The 18,608-nt window shown below is 38.9% G+C and overlaps 1 protein-coding gene across 2 annotated transcripts in view; it reads right to left on the reverse strand.

The window, feature by feature from the left end:
• The window catches only part of PARD3B (par-3 family cell polarity regulator beta), a 489,342-nt gene that overhangs the window by 381,541 nt on the left and 89,193 nt on the right, over positions 1-18,608 (reverse strand). For both annotated transcript variants that reach the window (XM_012727531.1, XM_012727528.1), the window contains exon 8: positions 10,905-11,090. In XM_012727531.1, coding sequence (XP_012582985.1) covers positions 10,905-11,090 — 186 coding nt within the window. The remainder of the gene's footprint in view (positions 1-10,904; positions 11,091-18,608) is intronic.

The following is an 18,608-nucleotide window of genomic DNA, read 5'->3' on the forward strand; positions in this document are numbered from 1 at the left end:
AGCAGACCTCTCCTGTCTTGCCTGTTGCTCTCCTCAGCAGTGTACTTCATCAATTTGCCTGTTCTGCTCCCCACTCTGTCTCTAGTGAATCCTCTCACTGCCCCTGCAACTCTACCCTGTACCCCAGTTCTGTATGCATAAATAAATACATATTTAAAAATAAAAAGAACTTGGGCGAACCAGTGTATCTCCACAACAGGTAGCCTGGAAAGAAAGTGCTCACAATATCTATAGTCAGACGTGGAATGTGCCTTATGCCTGTTTTACACTGGGGGGAAGCGTGTAGGGGGGAGAGTTGTTAGGAGCACAGATAAGCATAAGCTCTTATCTGAGTTACAATATTACCCTGCTGAAGCTAATAAACTTAACAATAACAGAAGGTTTGTAGAACAATCTACCTTGTCAGAGAAGTTTTCTATCAACTGTCTCTAGTGGCTTTAACTGTCACAAACTCAAGTTAAGTAGATTAATATTTTAATTAACACTTCACAGAAAGAGGAAATTGGGGCAAGCAAGTGCTAGAACAGGTCCAAGTCACAAAATCAAGTGAGAGACCAACTGATGAAGTCTGAGCTTCATGAATCTTGGTTTTCCAGTCTCCACTAGAGCTCCATGTTCCTGTCCTCAGGCTCCCGCACTAGTGAAGAACTATTCAGTTGCTTAGATGGTGGGAGTGCTGTGGTGACTATATATGATGGGGGAAATCAAATGCTCTCGATAACCTGAAAGGATGTGGAACGATGGTGCTTCAATAGCACTAAGTCCATAAATCTATACACAAATAATTCCAAATAATTCCTAGTGAAGGGAAAGGAAAGAATTTTTGTTATTTGTCTCTAGACTATGATTACATAGCATTAAAAGAGGGGAAGGAAAGTACTGATCAGGTTTTGTGGTCAGAAGTATCTGGGTGGGATCCATATTAAAGTGAAAGAATGAAATGCAAAAGAAAAATGTTCCTAAGAAATGAGAAAAACAGACACACAATGAACAATGGAAATGAAGCCCACAGCTCTGGGAGAGAAATCCTGTGGAAAAGTTGATAAACTTTGTCTAATGTAGTAGCAGATGGTCAGAGGAAGTTCCTCTGCTGGCTGAGGGGAGAGAGAGCGTGTTGAAAGCTCTTCTGGAGAGCTCAGGTCCTTGTGGAGACACACTGCACATGCTGCCCGCTGGAGAGCACCCCAAGGAGAACACCACGCCTGAGGAAGAAGTTGAGGTGGTAAGGCCAAGGGAAAAACTGGGGAGGATGTAACGTCGGAGACACAGACCATCTGGGTGGACTGCCTCGGTGTGTACCAGCCCCTCCTTCCTCTTGTTCACCTTCTACTTAACCATTTCACTTGGCTGTTTGGAGCAAGTCTAGAAATGAGGTCTACAGCAAAGGCAGACTATGAAGGAAAGCTCTTTATTACTGCTATCTAATTTGAAGTGAAACACATAAAGAATAAGGCTGCATGAAATGGGGTAAAACAAAAGCAACCTTAGTGAAATGAGAAGTTATTCTGCTCTGTTTTGACTTTCAGTGGCAGGAGTACATGAAACTGAATCTTGAGAAGGCAGCTGGGGCAGTTACTAGAAATCTTTTTAGGATGACTAAAGATGGGTGTGTGATTTTTAAAAAGGAGGGGGAAGCAGAGCTGTTGAAGATTGTTGTTGCTCTGTTTTACAGAAGATGAGGTCTCGAGTTGGGTTTGGACAGGCTTAGTCTTGGAAGAACATCTTGCTCTCTATGGCAGGAAGAAGGAAAAAAAAGGAATGGATGGAAGAAAATCTGATTGAGATCCCACCTGGTAAACTATGAATGTTTTCAGCAAGGTCAGAGTGAAGTTAGACAAGAGGTCATGTAAGATCATTTTGTGGAGTAAAATAATTCCATACCAACAGGTAGTAAGCACAAATTTTCCATTTTAACTACATTCCAAGTCTCAAGCATGCAGAACTGTGTCAGTTTGCAGGTCAGGCCATCCTACAGTAGCTGAGAGGTTGTTTTTTTTTTTTTTTTTTTTTTTTTTCCCTAGAGACAGTCACATTCATCACAAGCATCACTAGAGAGCTGTGCATATGATAAAAATCCATATACTCCCATTTTCAGGCGTGGCTGGTCTGCTGCACTGGTGTGTACTTCCCGTTGTAAGATAAATGAAGGGCAATTTCATTAGTGTTGATGCCAGTAAGCACCATGTTGTCCTAACATTTAGAATATAATCACAAAATTTAGATCTAGAAGGGTCCATTGAGGTCATCTTCTCCAACCTCTTCCATTTACAGCTAAATAATGTGATGTCCAAAGAGGACGAGAAAGCACTTACTGAACTCCTTTTAAGAGAAGGCAGATAGATTAGGATTGACTCAGCTAGTTAAGGTCAGAGCTAGATCAGAATAGCCAGAGCCCTGACTTCTCAGCATTCCCTAGTCATTAGCCATGCTGTCTTCTCCGCAGTAACTAGTCCCTAAAGGGATAAATCTCCAAGCACAAAACTTCCAAAGCCACAGAAATCAATATACCACAGATAGCTCCTGGAAGAGAACCCTACGTGAAAGCCAGAGTCAGATGACAGGGAATAGGGGTGACAGGATGTTATTGTGGGGGGTGGCAGGGGAAAGGAAGAAGGAGTGTGTGGGGTGGGATCAGCCCACCAACCACCTACACACATACACATAAACACCCATGTCTAGTCTTGATCTAAATGAAGTTGTGAAGCTGATTCAATGAAGAATCCATTACTCACTCATGCTCATCAACTGTCCCACAAAATTGCACATGTCTATTCTGATTTAGCATCATTTTAAATAAGAAAAAAGTAGCTCCATATGGTTTTCTTTTTTATCATTATTCTTAAGTAAATAAAGAGGTATGTGAATACTATCACTCATTTCATGTGCACACTGATGCCCATTCTTGATTTCCAGGGGCCCCAGAAACCTCACACACAGTTCAGCCTCTGCTGCATCAACAGTACCTGGAAACCACCTCTGCCATGATGACTGACTGAATTAATCCACCTCTTTGGGGCAAATTTTTATGAGGTCTTATTTACTTGAAAGTTCTGATAAACAAAGAGGGGAAAGTAAGAAAGACAGGCAAAGAGTTGTAGTCTATAAACTTGAGACAAGCAGGTGGGAGGGGCTGGTTTTCTCAGGGGTAGCTGGCGGGGGCCCAAGTCCTGTCTGCATTAGGCCAGGGTGTTGAGAGGATTAATCATGGCCAGATGTCTGTCCTGCCTCTGCATGCTTCTTATGGGGTCCTTGGGATATTCTGAACACCTAGAGCCAGATCCCAGAGTCTGACTTGAGACTGCAAAGCAGAAGCTCTCTAGGGTGGAACAGATTCACAGAAGACGGCACTTGGTAGGGGAGAGGGTTGTCCTGAATAAATCCTTCTCAAGGTCCTAAAATTGCTCCATGAAACCACCTGTCTACTGTATTTTTGGAGGAAAAAATCCAACCTATCAAAGAACCTTGCAATCTAGATTGAAGTCATTTAATGTCACTTAGAAACAACAGAAATAAAGGAATGGAATAAGTCAAGATTTTAAAGTAGAGTTTTGAAAACATAGGAGGGAATATAGAAAGGAATCGAGAGCATTGGTGAAGAATGGAAGCAGAGGAGTTTTTGTCTGAAGAATATCTATCTACATTGTCAATGATTTACATTAGCTGTCCTAACAAAATTTTCAACCCAAAATGAACAAGGCTAATCTTCCTAATCCCTAGGACTCTAATCCCTAGGGACAATACACCTTATGCTGCTGTACATGTCTTGGTGAGTTGGTCCACATTATTGCTTCTGTTCAAAACATCCTTTGCATTCCTGCTCACCCACTGAATGCCTATTTATCCCTCAAAAGAAGGCTCAGCAACTGCCTTCCATTAATACTTTTCTTTACAGGTAGAATTAATTGCTGTCTTAACACTCTTGCTACTTTTATATTTGTCTACCCTAATAGTCTTTATCATATTACAGCTATTTATATTTATCATCCTCCCAATTTCTAGATGATGGGATGAGTCATAAGTTTTCTGTCGCTTGTCTATTGTCTATTACATAAGTCATTGCAGGTGCTCAAGAGTGTCTGCTAAATTAAATCACTGGAAAAAAATGTCATTCAGGTGCTTTAGACCTGGAGTAAGTTTTATCTACAATGGACAAACTGTTTAATTGGCCAACTGTAGTTATCAGAAATTTTGTGAGTACAGTCTGGCTTGGCTATGCTACACATTATAACTCTAAAAGTGAAGTTTGATTACTCTCTATGTAGTGATTCAATATCTACTCGTTCAGCTATTCTTAAAGTTTAAATTTATTTACTTTTTCAGTTATTGTATTAAGAGCCTTACTCTATTTCTGCGCAGCAAACTAAAGTTCCCGCAAAATACTATTAACTCAGCATCTCTTTGGAAATGTAAAAATATATATTTATGTTTCTATGTGTGTATGTATAAAACTGGAGAATATTTTTGAAAGCATCAGAACATACATTATCAAAACCATTATAATATAATGTTTTTAAAATTATAATTCTTCCTATTTTTAAGCTGCTTTGAGGAAAATATAGGGCATATATAAGAATATTACAACTTACATCCTTACTACAGTCGTTACTGAAATATATCATTTCCTCAGCAAGAAAAGTTTGAGAATCACTAACTCAGTCATCACAAATATCCACTGGTGTCCTCTGTAGTGATAACATTTGGACTTATTTTTTCTGTTTCCTGTCATTGTAGTTTCCTCTCCATTTTTCCTCCCTCCTTCCTGATTTTCTGTTCTTAGTTTACTTTGGTCTAGAAAACTGGATAAAAAAAAAAAAAGCTTATTAAGACATGTGTTGTATATGAAATATGATGATTATTTACTAATGGCTCACTAGATTAGAATTTCCAACATATTGAAAATTATTATCTTTTTTTTTTTTAAAGAGCCATATGTTAGTTTGTGCTAGGACTATTTAAAATTGGTCATTAGAAAAGTGGAGCAAAGGCAGAATGCCTAGAAGAAAATGCCGATTGCATCCTGAATTCAGTGCATAATTAATAATGTAATTTTCTTTTTGATCAGTATTACCAACTTTTGTAGTATTTGAAATCACTGAAACAATCATAAAGTCCCAAATACACAACAAAATGAGGTAACAACCCAACATTTTAGCTATCATGGGACGAATTCATTTCTCATTTGCATTTCCATGCAGAAAATAAAAATGCAAATGTGATAAATATCAGGAAGAAAAACAATGATTGATAATGGTATAAAATTTTAAAGTAGTGCTATATTATAGCTTAGTTAAATAGTATTACTGCAGAAAACCCATTGACATAAGTCTGACCACAGGAAAGAACATATGCTACCATTTTTGGCTTTTCTAAAGAAGGAAACTGGCTAAAATAATTGGCATAAAATCACTGATACATTTTTTTTTCTCACATGTAAGCTACTCATTTCTTCTTTTTATAAATGGTAAAATTCTTAGTGGGTAGACAGTGATTGTGTGTGTGTGTGTGTGTGTGTGTGTGTGTGTGTGTGTTAGGCAGAATTCCTGCATTGGTTATCCATAAACTGTCTCAGATTTTATAGGTAGTGTAAAATGTGAGAGTACATTAACTAAACATTGACTATTGGGGATTTGCAAAGGAGCTCTCCACACACTCAGACTATAAGGCACTTTCGTCAGAGGTGAAAGCCTTGAAGACGTGACTACAGTACTGATCTTTATATTTCCCCACTAATAGAAAACATGATCAATTTTAAGAAAAAGGAGGATGGTTGAAGAACTCATTTAACATTAGTGTACCTGGAAAAGCTATTCCTTTTATCTTCCTTTGAATTCATTAATTATAGATCTGACACATGATTTATGGATACCAGCAGAGATGAGGGTGGAAATTACTCATGCTGGAAACTCCTACCATCTCCTGGTCAGTAGCTTGGAAGCTGTTAAATGCTCCTTTTTAGGAAGAGATGAGGTTCAGGACCACGTATCAAGTTCCTGGAAAGTCTGGAGGTGTTTATAATCTTTCCCCCAAAATCATATTTTAGTCATTTTCAAAAGGAGGGATTGTTTATTTTAGATAAAAGATTTTTTGGCCCATTACTAAATAGTGTAGATTATGAAATTCTGCATTTTTCAAGGAGCATATCCCTAATTTCCTAAACGTACAAGAATTAAATTATGTCTAGTTCATATTCTGACTGCATGCATTTGCAATTAGCTATTCAGGCATTTTCTTTCATTTAATTTCACCATCATCAAGTAGTATTTATTAAGCACAAACCTGGCTAATTAATTTTCTGGAGAATAGCAGGTATTCATTCTCCCTATTGAAGAGCCCTTAAAAAATCTATTTTTTTTCCTTAGCAAAATTGTCTTTAAATTTAATTTTTTACTTTATTATTTTAAGGTTTCAATCGGACACATCCCTCTGTCAAAATCAGAATGTACAAATAGAAATATCAAATAGAAATATCACTCAGGACCTGTATACTGTATACTGGATTCCTTTTTTTTTTTTTTTTTGCAGTGTATTAATATTCTACCTCATTTTTTACAAATATCACTATTTTAGTTATATGTTGTTTCTAATGACTCATTTTTTAAGAAAGAAAAAACAGTTAAAGTATAATCAGCAGATATAAAAGTACATTTTCTATAAAAAATTCAGTTCATATAGTACATCAAGCATAAAGCAAAAAGTCACAGCTCTTAGAAGTCAAAATGTTTAGCAAACGAGGATGAAAATATTTAAGATCTTCAAAATGATAATCAGAACTTTCTGTGCACTTCCCTGGAGAAAAGCTAACTTTTATGTGAATTTTAGGAAAGCAGAGGAAGTTTTCTCCAGGTACTTTTATTCCAACTGCAACCAAGACAATCTTTCTTTTGATTTAACAGTTCCAACACATGCTCTTGAAATTCTAATCACGAAAATAAAATTTTAAGAAAGCATCTTCATGGACATCATAATTTCCTTCATAGTTCTCGAGTCATGAGATGTCGAATGTATTTTGGTCTGGAAGCAATTACGCTGTCCTTCAGGGGGCAGATGTCCAAGAAGAATGACGGAAACTAAAACAAAACTACAGACTGGTAATGCTTGTTACTGCTTAAGCATATTGGCATGGACCCTATAAATCATATGTGGCAATTTCAGTACATTGCCACTTTGACTAGGCTGAAAGGCACAGCTCAAAGCAATGCTTCAGGGGTCCATCAAGAACACGTGGCAGACATGACCAAAACCAACGAGCACAGAAGTGTTTCTGAACTTTTTTTTTTTTTAAAGATTTATTAATTTGGGCCCTCCCTGGTGGTGCAGCACTTCAGTGCCAGTTCAATCCCCCTCCTAGAAGTTGATCCACATAGCTTGGCAGACCTCTCCTGTCTCACCCTCTGCTCCCCTCAGCAGTGAACTTCATTGGTCTGCCTTTTCTGCTCCCCACTCTGTCTCTGGTAAGTCCTCTCACTGTCCCTGCACCTCTGATCTGTACCCCAGTTATGTATGTATAAAGAAATCTTTTATTAAAAATGAAAAAAATAAAGATTTATTAATTTATGCATATAAGAACTGGGGAGCAGAACAGAGGTATTGGGAGAGGATTCACCAGAGACAGGCTGGGGAGCAGAACAAGACAGACAGGCTGAAATACACTACTGAGGAGGGTGTGCGGAGAGGTCTGCTGTGCCATGTGGGTCACCTCCCTGGCTTGGGACTGAGCTCCTGCTGCAGTGAGCTTTACTTCTTGATTATGTCACTTGATGAGATTCTGTATTTGAATAATTTGGAATCAAGAAGTATGGCTTAGTTTGCTTAGTTTAGATGAGGGATTCACTTTGAAGAGGGAATCCTAGAATATCTTGATGTTCTTATTGTCAAATGGAGATTGACATCACTATTAGAAATAACTCAAATAAGAGATGAAATGACAGACAGCAGAACTGAGTGTAAAGAGGTGTGTGTGTGGGGGGGAAACAGGCTCTTAATTAGAGTTGCCGCCAATCAGGGGTTTACATCTGGCAAGAAGTAGCCTATCTTTGTTTACACCAGTGGAAGCCCCCAGGAGAATACAGGACACAGGATCAACAGGAAAAATTTGGTCATACTTTTCAAAGTACTGCCATTTTCAAAATTTTACCTTCCCTTCAGGGAAAAACACCTTGAGAACCAATTAGTGTTAGGAAGGGCCAGGGAAAAGAGAATGTGCCCTGGCAGAAAGCTTATTTTGTTGATTTGAGGTAAAAACCTAGGGCCAGATGCCAAAGTGGATGTTCCCTATACTTATCTCCCTCTTTGTCTCCAGGGACACTGCAGTCGCTACACTTGTGTCATCTGTATGGGGACAATGTCTCAAAACAATTTTTATAAGGCATGATTCTGATTCATAGAACAGGTGGTAACCCTGGCTTTCTGAGAGGCAGCAATGGATTATTGCAACAGCAGAAGGAGAATAGAAAAATAATTCTTTTTCTGATTAATTGTATTTCTTGTGAGCAAAGCTTAGGTCCCTACCCTTTACACAGCAAAAAGTAAATAAGATAAATGGACACTAAACATTGACAATAAGGCTAAGTTCATGATTGATGCCGGTGACTGTTTAAGATCAGCTATAGATATATGCTGCCCAGTGGTTTTTAATGGTGTGATTGTCTGACTCAGCAGACCAGTGTCAGGAAGGAAATTTACATAAATGGAAAGTGAACTCTTTCTGCAACAAACAGGACTGTTACAAACTGCTTAGGTAAGGAGATGCTCACTTGCGCAAACATGGATATACATATTAAACCTGCTCTCCAATATCTACTTGAGCTTAAGTTATTGCCCATAAAAAAGCTAAGATGTTTGCTTTTAATTTCCAAAAAATACATTTCAGTTTCAATTTTACTTGGAATAAATTCTACAAATAGAACTGTCATTAGGAATAAGAAAAATAACATCAAAGCTTGCATTCATAAGCATGGCCAACATACACCTTCAAACAGCACGTGTGCAGGTGATTTGGCTAAGGATGACAGGTGAGATACAAGATAAGTGTGAAGCCGTGGCCCCTTCTGCCTGGGAATAGGGAGGGTGAGATGAGGAGCATTTGTCACAGGCCAGGGTAGCCAGGCTCTGGAGTGAGCTGCTGGGTTCCAATGGTAGTTGTAGCTATTGTTGATCATGTGAACACAGGACACACACTACCCACTCTCACCTGCAATTCCTCTTTGATGAAAAGACAGTTACCCAGTGTGAATTAGAATAAAGTCAGAGAATCCACTTGAAATACTTATGATGTCCAGCCCATCAAAGCACTCAACACAAGAATGTGAACTGTTCTTGTTAATACTATTATTACCCTCTGTGCCTGGGTTTACAATTTGAGCCAGACTTGAGGGTTTGATATAATAGATGATTGGCCCCAATTCTTTACCCTTCCTGTATCCAAGTCTTTGCCACAGCCTAACTGTGGGTGACACTGTACTCCTTTGGAGTCCAGAACCCAAGAGGCTATTGCTGCAGGGCCTGTGACATGTCACTGCATGAGAAGAGCATGTTGCAGAAAGCGTGCTGGTCCAGGGCACAGGTAAAACATGAGCACACTGAGCTCTGCAGCCCTACTGCACAAAGTCACACCAGCCGAGTTACGGCCCCTGCAGGTGTCCTGCAGAGTCAGCAGGGAAACCATGCCCACTGATGCATGTAACTGACATTTTGTCATTATTTATTATGCAACAAAAGCTAACTGAGCCAAGCAGTGCACTAAAGAGGCATCTATCTATAGTGAATTTCTTACTTCCCAAGGAAAAAGACATTAGTTCAGTGTCAGGTCTGAAAAAAATGACAGTGGGATGATCAGAGCTGGAGACAAATGTCCCGACGAAGCCAGGGTTTAGGGCTGGGTGCTGGCTTCAAGAAAGGCCTTCTGGGCTCTGGGAGAGGGCACGTGTTATCAATACCAAATTATCTGAAAAATGGTTAACATTTATTGAAAGTTCGTCATAGGCACTGTGCTAGTGTTTCACACGTAGCGTACCTTTTAGTCTGCACAAGAGCACCAGGTAGGACATCCTAGCAACTTTGTAAAAGAGGGAACTGAAGCATACTGAGGATGAGTGGTTTGCCGACATCCACAGAAGGTGAGGGTGGTTCTGTTATGATTCAAAGTCAGCAGGTGTTACTGCAGTGTGGTGGCAAAGGATGATAATGGTGAGGAGCGCTAAGTCTAAACACACTCCCCTATGTTCACTGTATGCAATAGTTTATTCAGTCTGAAGAAACCCATCAATTTCGTAATGTGTGTTAGCCCCATTCTACAGATGTGGAAATGGGCACATGACAGGTCAATATCCTTGGCCACAATTAACTAGTGGAGTTGATTTGAACCCAGGCACTTGAGCTAACGATTATACATTACAGCCAGATCACACACTGACTGCCAGGCATGAAAAGGTAGAGCACGTTCTTTCCCTTTCTTGGGAAATTTACAAACTTCTCCCTTTTCAAAGACATGGTTCTCTTCATGTGTATAAAATGACCTTTATACTATAATCACTATCAAGTTGCAATGAGCTTGTATTCTTGCAGGCACAATTTTCTTATTTGCTGGTTTTATGTTGACTTTGTTTTTAGTGTTGGTCTTCCAATTATGTATTTTGAGGTTCAATTCTGTCAAGTTACAGATTCAAAGTAATAAAATGTCTGTAAGAAAACATATTCATCAGGGTAGGCTTTCAGAACTACCTCTGGGAATGACATTAACTACTTAAAGTATAAAAACAGACAACTGTTGCCAGGTGTTCACCACCCTGCTCTGGTACAAGCAACTCTGTGGCCCGAAGCCTTCACACACTCTCCACCCAGTCAAGCACATATAGCCATACCTCTCCACACTTTCACACTGGTGTGCAAATCTCACTCCTACCCACCTTAAAGGCAGCACCTCCATGGATGATGGATTTGATAAAAATCCCAAAGTCTGTTCCAGTTTCTCGAGATTTGTTCCCTTTCAAGCTCACGCCTAGGCCAGCAGAGCCAGAGTCGTTCAGGGGGATCTCCAGGATGAGTCGCTCAACTGTTTCCAGGGAAAGTGCGTAGCAGTCAGGTTCTCCTTTCTGATGGGAGAAAGTGCACATGAAAAGGGAAGAAAGCAGATGAATATTTACACAACTCAGATGGACAAACACAGATACAATTAGTAAGACAAGATGATTGAACCTCTAACAGCTGTAATTCCATGCCTGGCAGGCAAAGGCTAGTCTTCTGTCTGCCATGGGCCACCACCTCAAGCATGGAATGAGGGATGTGTTCCTGGGACATTTGGTGATAATCAGCAGAGAGTATCCTTCGACATGGCAGAATCATGCTATTGTATCACCCCATAAGCATTTGGAAATTAACCAGAATATTCTCAACAGTTAGACACTGAACATAAGACTTTGGGAAACTTAGGTATCAAAAAAACCTTAGCAATACTGTTATCTTAACACATTCATTGCACAGATGAAGAAACAGGGCTTAGTGTAGAAATATGCTAAAACTCTGAGGAACTCTCTGGCTTACATATGATTTAAAACATCACTTATTGTGGAAGCAATGCTCCTGATAAAGACTGTCAATAGAATACAGAACACTGAAAAAAATGCTATTTTAAAGTCAGAGAAATGTGATTTATAATGGTTATCACTGAATTAAATTTTACTTTGTCAAAACTTCTGCCTTAAAGTTTGCATCTTTGAGTGGTATAACTCATTGGCACTGTGTTTTTAAACCCAAACAAAAATGATAACGCATAACAAATAGTCACGTCTGCTTTGACAAATGACACTTCACCACCAGTATAGCTGTTTTCCAAAAATAGAGTTGGTGGCAAAAGGCACATTTAAGTATCAGGTCTCCAGGGCAAAAGTGCTTAATCACATTTGGTCCCTGGGGCTTTCTGATATATAGCAGTGGGAATAAAAGCACTGTCGGGGCCCTCCCTGGTGGCACTATGGGTTAGAGCATAGCACTGCAAGCTAGTCACAGCCGCTTCAATGCGAGTTCGATCCCTGGCCCGGGAGGTGAACGGGAGGTGACCACCTGGCAATGCGGACCTCTCCTGACCCACCCGCTGCTCCCCTCAGCAGTGTACCTCATTGATCTTCCTGCTCTGCTCCCCTCTCTGTCTCTGGTGAATCCTCTCACTGCCCCTATACCTCTCACCTGTACTCCAGTTCTGTATGCATAAATAAAGAAATCTTTAAAAAAAAAATTGAAAAAGCACTGTCCACATGATATTCTCTGTAGGCATTTCTTCTGTTTCTCTCCTGAGCCTGCACCATCCAAGTGAAACATGTGAAAATGAGATAGCTCTGGAACCTCTCCACTCTCCAGTTCCTTCCTCTCTGTAATTATGTCTAGAGACTCCCATCTTAAGGTCATTTTGAGGAACTCTGGTGTAAAATTAGGTATTTTAAAAATGAATGTGAGTGTCTGAATGTCAGTCACCAAGTAACAACTATAAAATCAGAAATAGCAAAGAACCCATAATTAAAACAGGATTAAGAGGTCTTATACATGTCAGACCCACTACCGTGGCATTTTCAACTCCTACCAAAATAGAAAAATCCAGTGTCTGACTTAAAAAAAAAAATAGTTCCCTCACTTAATTTCACCGTTAAGATTTTGACAATAAGTAATTTCAAAGAAATGAAACTTTATTGTTTAATTTAATAAAACTATTACAGGTTAGCTCTTTAAACTGACTCATTATATTATGATCTAAGAAAAAAATCCATTATTTGAGTCAAACTGGCGGTCCTTTTTTCTTCCCAGTGAAATGCCAGAGTTAAATACTAAATAAATTATTAGCCTTCATTTTTGTCTTCCAAAATGCCCAATTTAGAATCCATAACATTGTGTAATCATTTACATTACCAGGCCTCTCTGGGATTTGGTTAATTTCAGTCTAATAAAGTTCCACCAAATTAAAGTGTAAATTAAAGAACAGCTGTGCTTACTAGAAGTTTGTGAACACCATTCTAGAGAAAAACTAGAAAGCTTTTCTTTTATTTACCAGAGACAAAGTAACATAAGAAAAGTTTTGTTTGTTTAACCACTTTATTCAATAATCAAATTAGCTTATGTTGGACATTTTTGTTTAATAATTCGTAATAACATTGACAATTACTATTTGTACTATCACCTTTCATTTAGTATACAATTTGTGAGAACAAAGTAGAAACCAGGAGGTGTTATAACTAATTTTTCATTTGAAACTTAATTTACATTTTCTTAAGACTCTAGATTCTGAGAGCCAAAACTACAACAAACACGTGACTGACTGCTACTAAGCGATTCTATTCTCAGTGCTTGACACACATCAACACACTTACTCCTCATTTTTTTTTTAAAGATTCATTTATTCATGCATACAGATTTGGGGTAGAAGCCAGAGGTGCAGGGGTGGTGAGAGGATTCACCAGAGACAGAGTAGGAGCAGAACAGGCCGACTGACTAAGAATACTGCTGAGGGCAGTAGCGGGTGAGACAGGAGAGGTCTGCTGTGCCATGTGGGTCAGCTCTCTGGCTGGAGCTAGAATTCTTGCTGCAGTGGCTGTGCACAGCTTCAGAGTGATGAACTGTAACCCACGGTGCCTCCTATGAAGTTTATTATCATGCCCACTTCACAGACAAAGAAATCGAAATATGCGGGATAGGAACCCTCTTATTGTTCACGAGACTTGTTATTTTTGGAGCTCTGTGGAGCACAAAAAGAGGGTCCTGTGTCACACTCTGACCTGCACAACTGTCTCAACTTCTGTGGGCCACCATGATTTGGTCAAGCCACAAGAAATTCCCAGACAAGGTCTCAAGTGACAGTAAGAAGCCAGGGACCTTCACATTCTCTGCCCGGCTATAGTTATGCTTTATATCTTTCTTAAGTTGTTCCAGGCTCAATTAGTGGCCTCTAATAATAGCCAACTTCCCAATGGTGAAGGAAGACATTACTGTAGTTAACACTGTCATTTCCTCTGTTACCTAATGTATAACAAAATCAATACACTGAATGCTTCCCTCAATAACCTTGGTTCAACACACAATACTGAAAATTAAACTCAAATTGTGCCAGACCCAGACATCATTTCATATAGGACGGAAAGAGGTTTAACATTTTCACAAGTGCACCAAGTGCGGGTCCTTAGTGACAGGATGAACCCAAACGAAGTGGCACATCTTAACCTTGGGGCCCTCTCTGCTTCCTGTCTGTCAGACAAGAGCTCTTTCCATACCGTGTTGGGAATATCTCTGACTTGTTCCATTCACATATATTAAGAGAGGGAATGCAATTCAAAAAGGTGAGGCTGGCATAGTGAGAGAAATCTTGTGAATTTAATTTATTTATTCTGTCTTTTTATAATTATTTTTTGTACTTAACTCTAGGATAAAATTATATAATCAGACAATGCAGATGGATTCTCCTATGTCCCTACTGCTTCATCTACGTCAAATTCCCTCACAAATTTCAGTCTGCCCCAAGCCAGCCATACGGGATCATCATGTCAGGCTTTCTTGACCACAGCACAACTCAGGGCCTTGCAAACTTGTTGGAAGGGAACTGTCTCTACCATTGAGTATTTAGAACTCCTGGATACTTCCCATAGTAACTCATTCCCTACTTATTACAATCAAAAATACCTTCAGACGTTGCCAAAGAGTCCTCCTCCAAGATCACTTCTAGCTGAAAGCCAACGGATGTCAGCCATAAGGCAACCAAGAGGCAGAGAAACATTTGGGACACACAGCACTGCTGGAGACACTTGTCCTGTGCTCCAGCAGATAGTAGTAAAAGTCCCTCAAACTCATGGGTTGATGACTGGCCACTAAGTGGGTGAGAATGAACCACTAGGGAATTCTACACACTTAGATATGGCATTTATTTTCCTGAGGCAAAAATGTGATCTTTATGGGATAAAGTGAGTAGAAAATGTAATAAATTCAAAGTTTTGGTACATTCGTGTCATTTACTTACATGGAAAGCCAGAAGAAAAATGCAGCCTATCATGTTTTTTAAACATGATATAGAGAATTGGGGTACAGGCCAGAAGTGCAGGGGTGGTGAGAGGATTCACCAGAGACAGAGCAGGATGCAGAACAGACCGAGTGATAAACTACTCTGCTGAGAGGAGCAGCAGGTGGGTCTCCACCTCTGGGAGTGTGGAGATTAAACTCATGCTGAGAGGGCTTTAGTTTCTTAGTGCTGTGCTTTAACCCACTGTGCCACAAGGCAGGGCTCTATTTGTATGCCATTTTTGTATACTTTTATTTATTAAGAGCCATAGAATTAGGGCTCTATCTAGTGGCGCAAGGGGTTAGGACTCAGCATTGCAAGCTGGCCACAGCCAGTCTGAGTTTGATCCCCGCCCTGGAGGTGATCCACATGGGGTGGCAGACCTCTCCTGACCCGCCCGCTGCTCCCCTCAGCAGTGTATTTCGTTGATATGCCTGTTCCACTTGCTTCTACTTTGTCTCTGGTGAAGCCTCTCACCATCCTGCACATCTGGCTGGTACCCCAATTCTGTATGAATAAATAAATCTTTAAAAAAAAAACATAGAATTATATAAGTTCTATATTATTTACTTTTTGTGTTGACACTAAGACTTCTAACCATGTGAAAATATACTATAACATTAAGCACAAAATCTGTGAACAATATATTTTTATTATGTAACAGGCATATGCTATACACAGACTCAGATACCTATCCAGCCACCTACTAACTGCCTGCATGCACCCCCACCATATCTATTTGCATAGAGAAAAAATTGATTGTCTACTGGCACTGGAATATGAATTATTGGGTTCTCTTTTGTAATTGTTCTGTGTTTTCCACCTATTTCTCAATCATTAACATAAAGATAAATATTTTTCAAAGGAATTTATAAATATATAAATAAGAACCATTTGCTGTATTAATGCATGGAGAATGGCTGGATGGTAACCAACATGAAGGTAAACATAGCTCTAGAATGACACATACACTCGCACATTTATATATGCAGATACACATGTTTTTAATACTAAGTGTACGATATATTTTACATATATATATATACATCCACTAATTGTATAAATGCTATGTATCCTTTAACACTACATATAATAAATAAACATGTATTTATATCATGAATATATGCAGCTATGAAGTGTATTGATAGATCCTCTTTGAATCCCCAATGACTTCCCTTTGCTAAAGCCAATAACCAATTTCCAGCTTTCTTCTTACCTCATCTACAGTAACATTCATCAGCTTAAGTAACTCAACTACTGCTCCTCACCTTATACTCTTAAGTGACAGAGTTGTTCTATAAAAACAAATACTCAAAACCTTCTAGTGACAGCTTACCTCAATCAGACAGAAAAAAAGCCAAAGCCCTTTCAAGTCCTGATAACTGTGCAGAAGCTACTTTTTCTGCCTCCATAACCTATTCACTTTGTACCTGCCACCCTGGCCTCCCCTCTTTTCAACTCAGCCAGTAATCGCCCCACAGTTCTTTACATCACCTCCCTCTGCTTCAAATGCTTCATCATCTTTTCCTGTTTGAATGCCTCTCTGGAGGATCCTGCAGATCTTCCCTAACTTCCTTCAGTTCTCTGTTCAAATGGCATTTTATCAGCGAGGTCTTTCCTTGTCATTTATCAATAGCTTCAAATTGCTTTAATGACTGCCTTCCCAACACCGTCCTATCCATGTCCATTGTCCTTCATTTTCTCCATAGCATTTACCACATGCTATTCTTGCTTCCTTATTTTTTTTTTAAATGACCCTTTCTTAAATGCAAGGACTTGTGTCAATCTGGTTTTCTTCCCACCCAACTATAGTTAGTATGTAAAACATAGAATGCTCAAAAACAAGCACTAAATATTTGTTGCAAGAATACATATGAATAAGTGCCCAATAATATATGCGTGAGTATGTGTATATGTGAATCTGTGAATGTGCCTTTTTGAATTATATTTATGCAAATGAATACATTTCTGGCACCATTTTTGATTCCTGCTATACCAAGTTTTATTAATTTAAACATTTCTACAACTAGTTTTGATATTAAAAATAATTTTTAGAAGCAGAATGTATCAATAACTATAAGGAATTTTAAAAGTAACCCAGTCCAATTTCTCTTTTCATATCATACCTCCTTGGAACGGAAGATAATAACCCAACTCAGCTTCAACCTCAAGTCCTCAATGAAGGCACCGAATGCCATAACTACCAGTTGGTGATGGGAATTGAGCTACTCATGATGATTTTAAGTTGTGTTATGTGCCTCAAGTTATAGGTGGTACAATTCATCAATTCTGAGAAACACTGTGATCCAGTATCCAAATCTCCATTATCTACTACCTGTATTTTCTCCCATGCATATACACATATGCATACACGTACTTACATAAATGTTCAGGACACAATATTGACCAAGAGTACAGCATATTCTAGTATTGTCTATGCTATTTCATTGATTTTTAAACTTGGTCACAATCCACTATAATAATTTCACAATCTGATAATGGAGCATAGTTTTTAATTTGGAAAAATGTATTGATATGATGATATACAATCTTTATTAAATAATAATCAAAATGCAAAATAAAATAGGAAGCAAAATATTAATTGCTTTATCTTTCATAATTGCTATGTCATTTTAATGCTTTATTCCTCTAATATTTTATTCCATCTTACATAAATTCTCTTCAAGTTATTATAGTTATAGTTGTGTTATCATCTTAAATAGGCATCTATATCCTCTCTTCCATTCAGTAACTTGTTGCTTCTCCATTTTCTCACTTTTGTTCTGTAATACTAATTTTATGCCTAAACACAATGAGTAACTGTCATAATTGGCATTTAAAAATGAGACTGGTCCCTTCTGGCCTGGGTAAAGAGTCACTCTTTGCAACCAAATTCTTTCAACAAATTCTTATCAAGCACCTACTCTGTACTAAACACTGTAACATGAAATGGCCAGACTACACAGAACATAACTGGCATACTGTTTGATGACAATCCTAAGTGGGGGAGGGTGGGCTGACTTTCTATTTCATTGACAGCATTATCTGGAGAGGAAAGAATAGAGTTTAAGAAGAGCAAAGCGGAAACTACATGGTCGGACCTTGTCAGATATACTAACCGTTTTTAGCAAACAAATATCAAAAGTAATTTCATGGTGTGAGAGGAGGAAAGGCAGGCAGGAAGATGGATGACTAGGAAAGCAACCGTATTATTAGCTTAAGAGTGTTCCAAATGGGGCATCTCTGGAATCACAAATGTACTTGTATTGTGAAGTAGTGCTTGATTCACGCATGCGAGGGGTAATAATCCAGTCTTTCAATGCCCAGGGGAATGCAGCGGCCCAGTCTGCAGGGCCAGTGTTCAATTTCCCAGAAGCCCAGGTCAGACCTGAAAGCATCCATGCTGAACCTTTTATGGCCCTCATTTCATTAAATGCTATGCTCTTGGCTCAGCATGAGCAAGTGCTGGATGTCTTTGCTTCACCTCCCAAATGTGCAATTAGTCTGTGTTGTGAGCAGCTTACTTTATGCAAGAGTTATGTTTCACATGTAATCATTTTGTCAATTACTAAAACTCAAA

The sequence above is a fragment of the Condylura cristata genome, unplaced genomic scaffold (genome assembly GCF_000260355.1).
Source record: "Condylura cristata isolate star-nosed mole 26May11 unplaced genomic scaffold, ConCri1.0 scaffold00002, whole genome shotgun sequence".
NCBI lineage: Eukaryota > Metazoa > Chordata > Mammalia > Eulipotyphla > Talpidae > Condylura > Condylura cristata.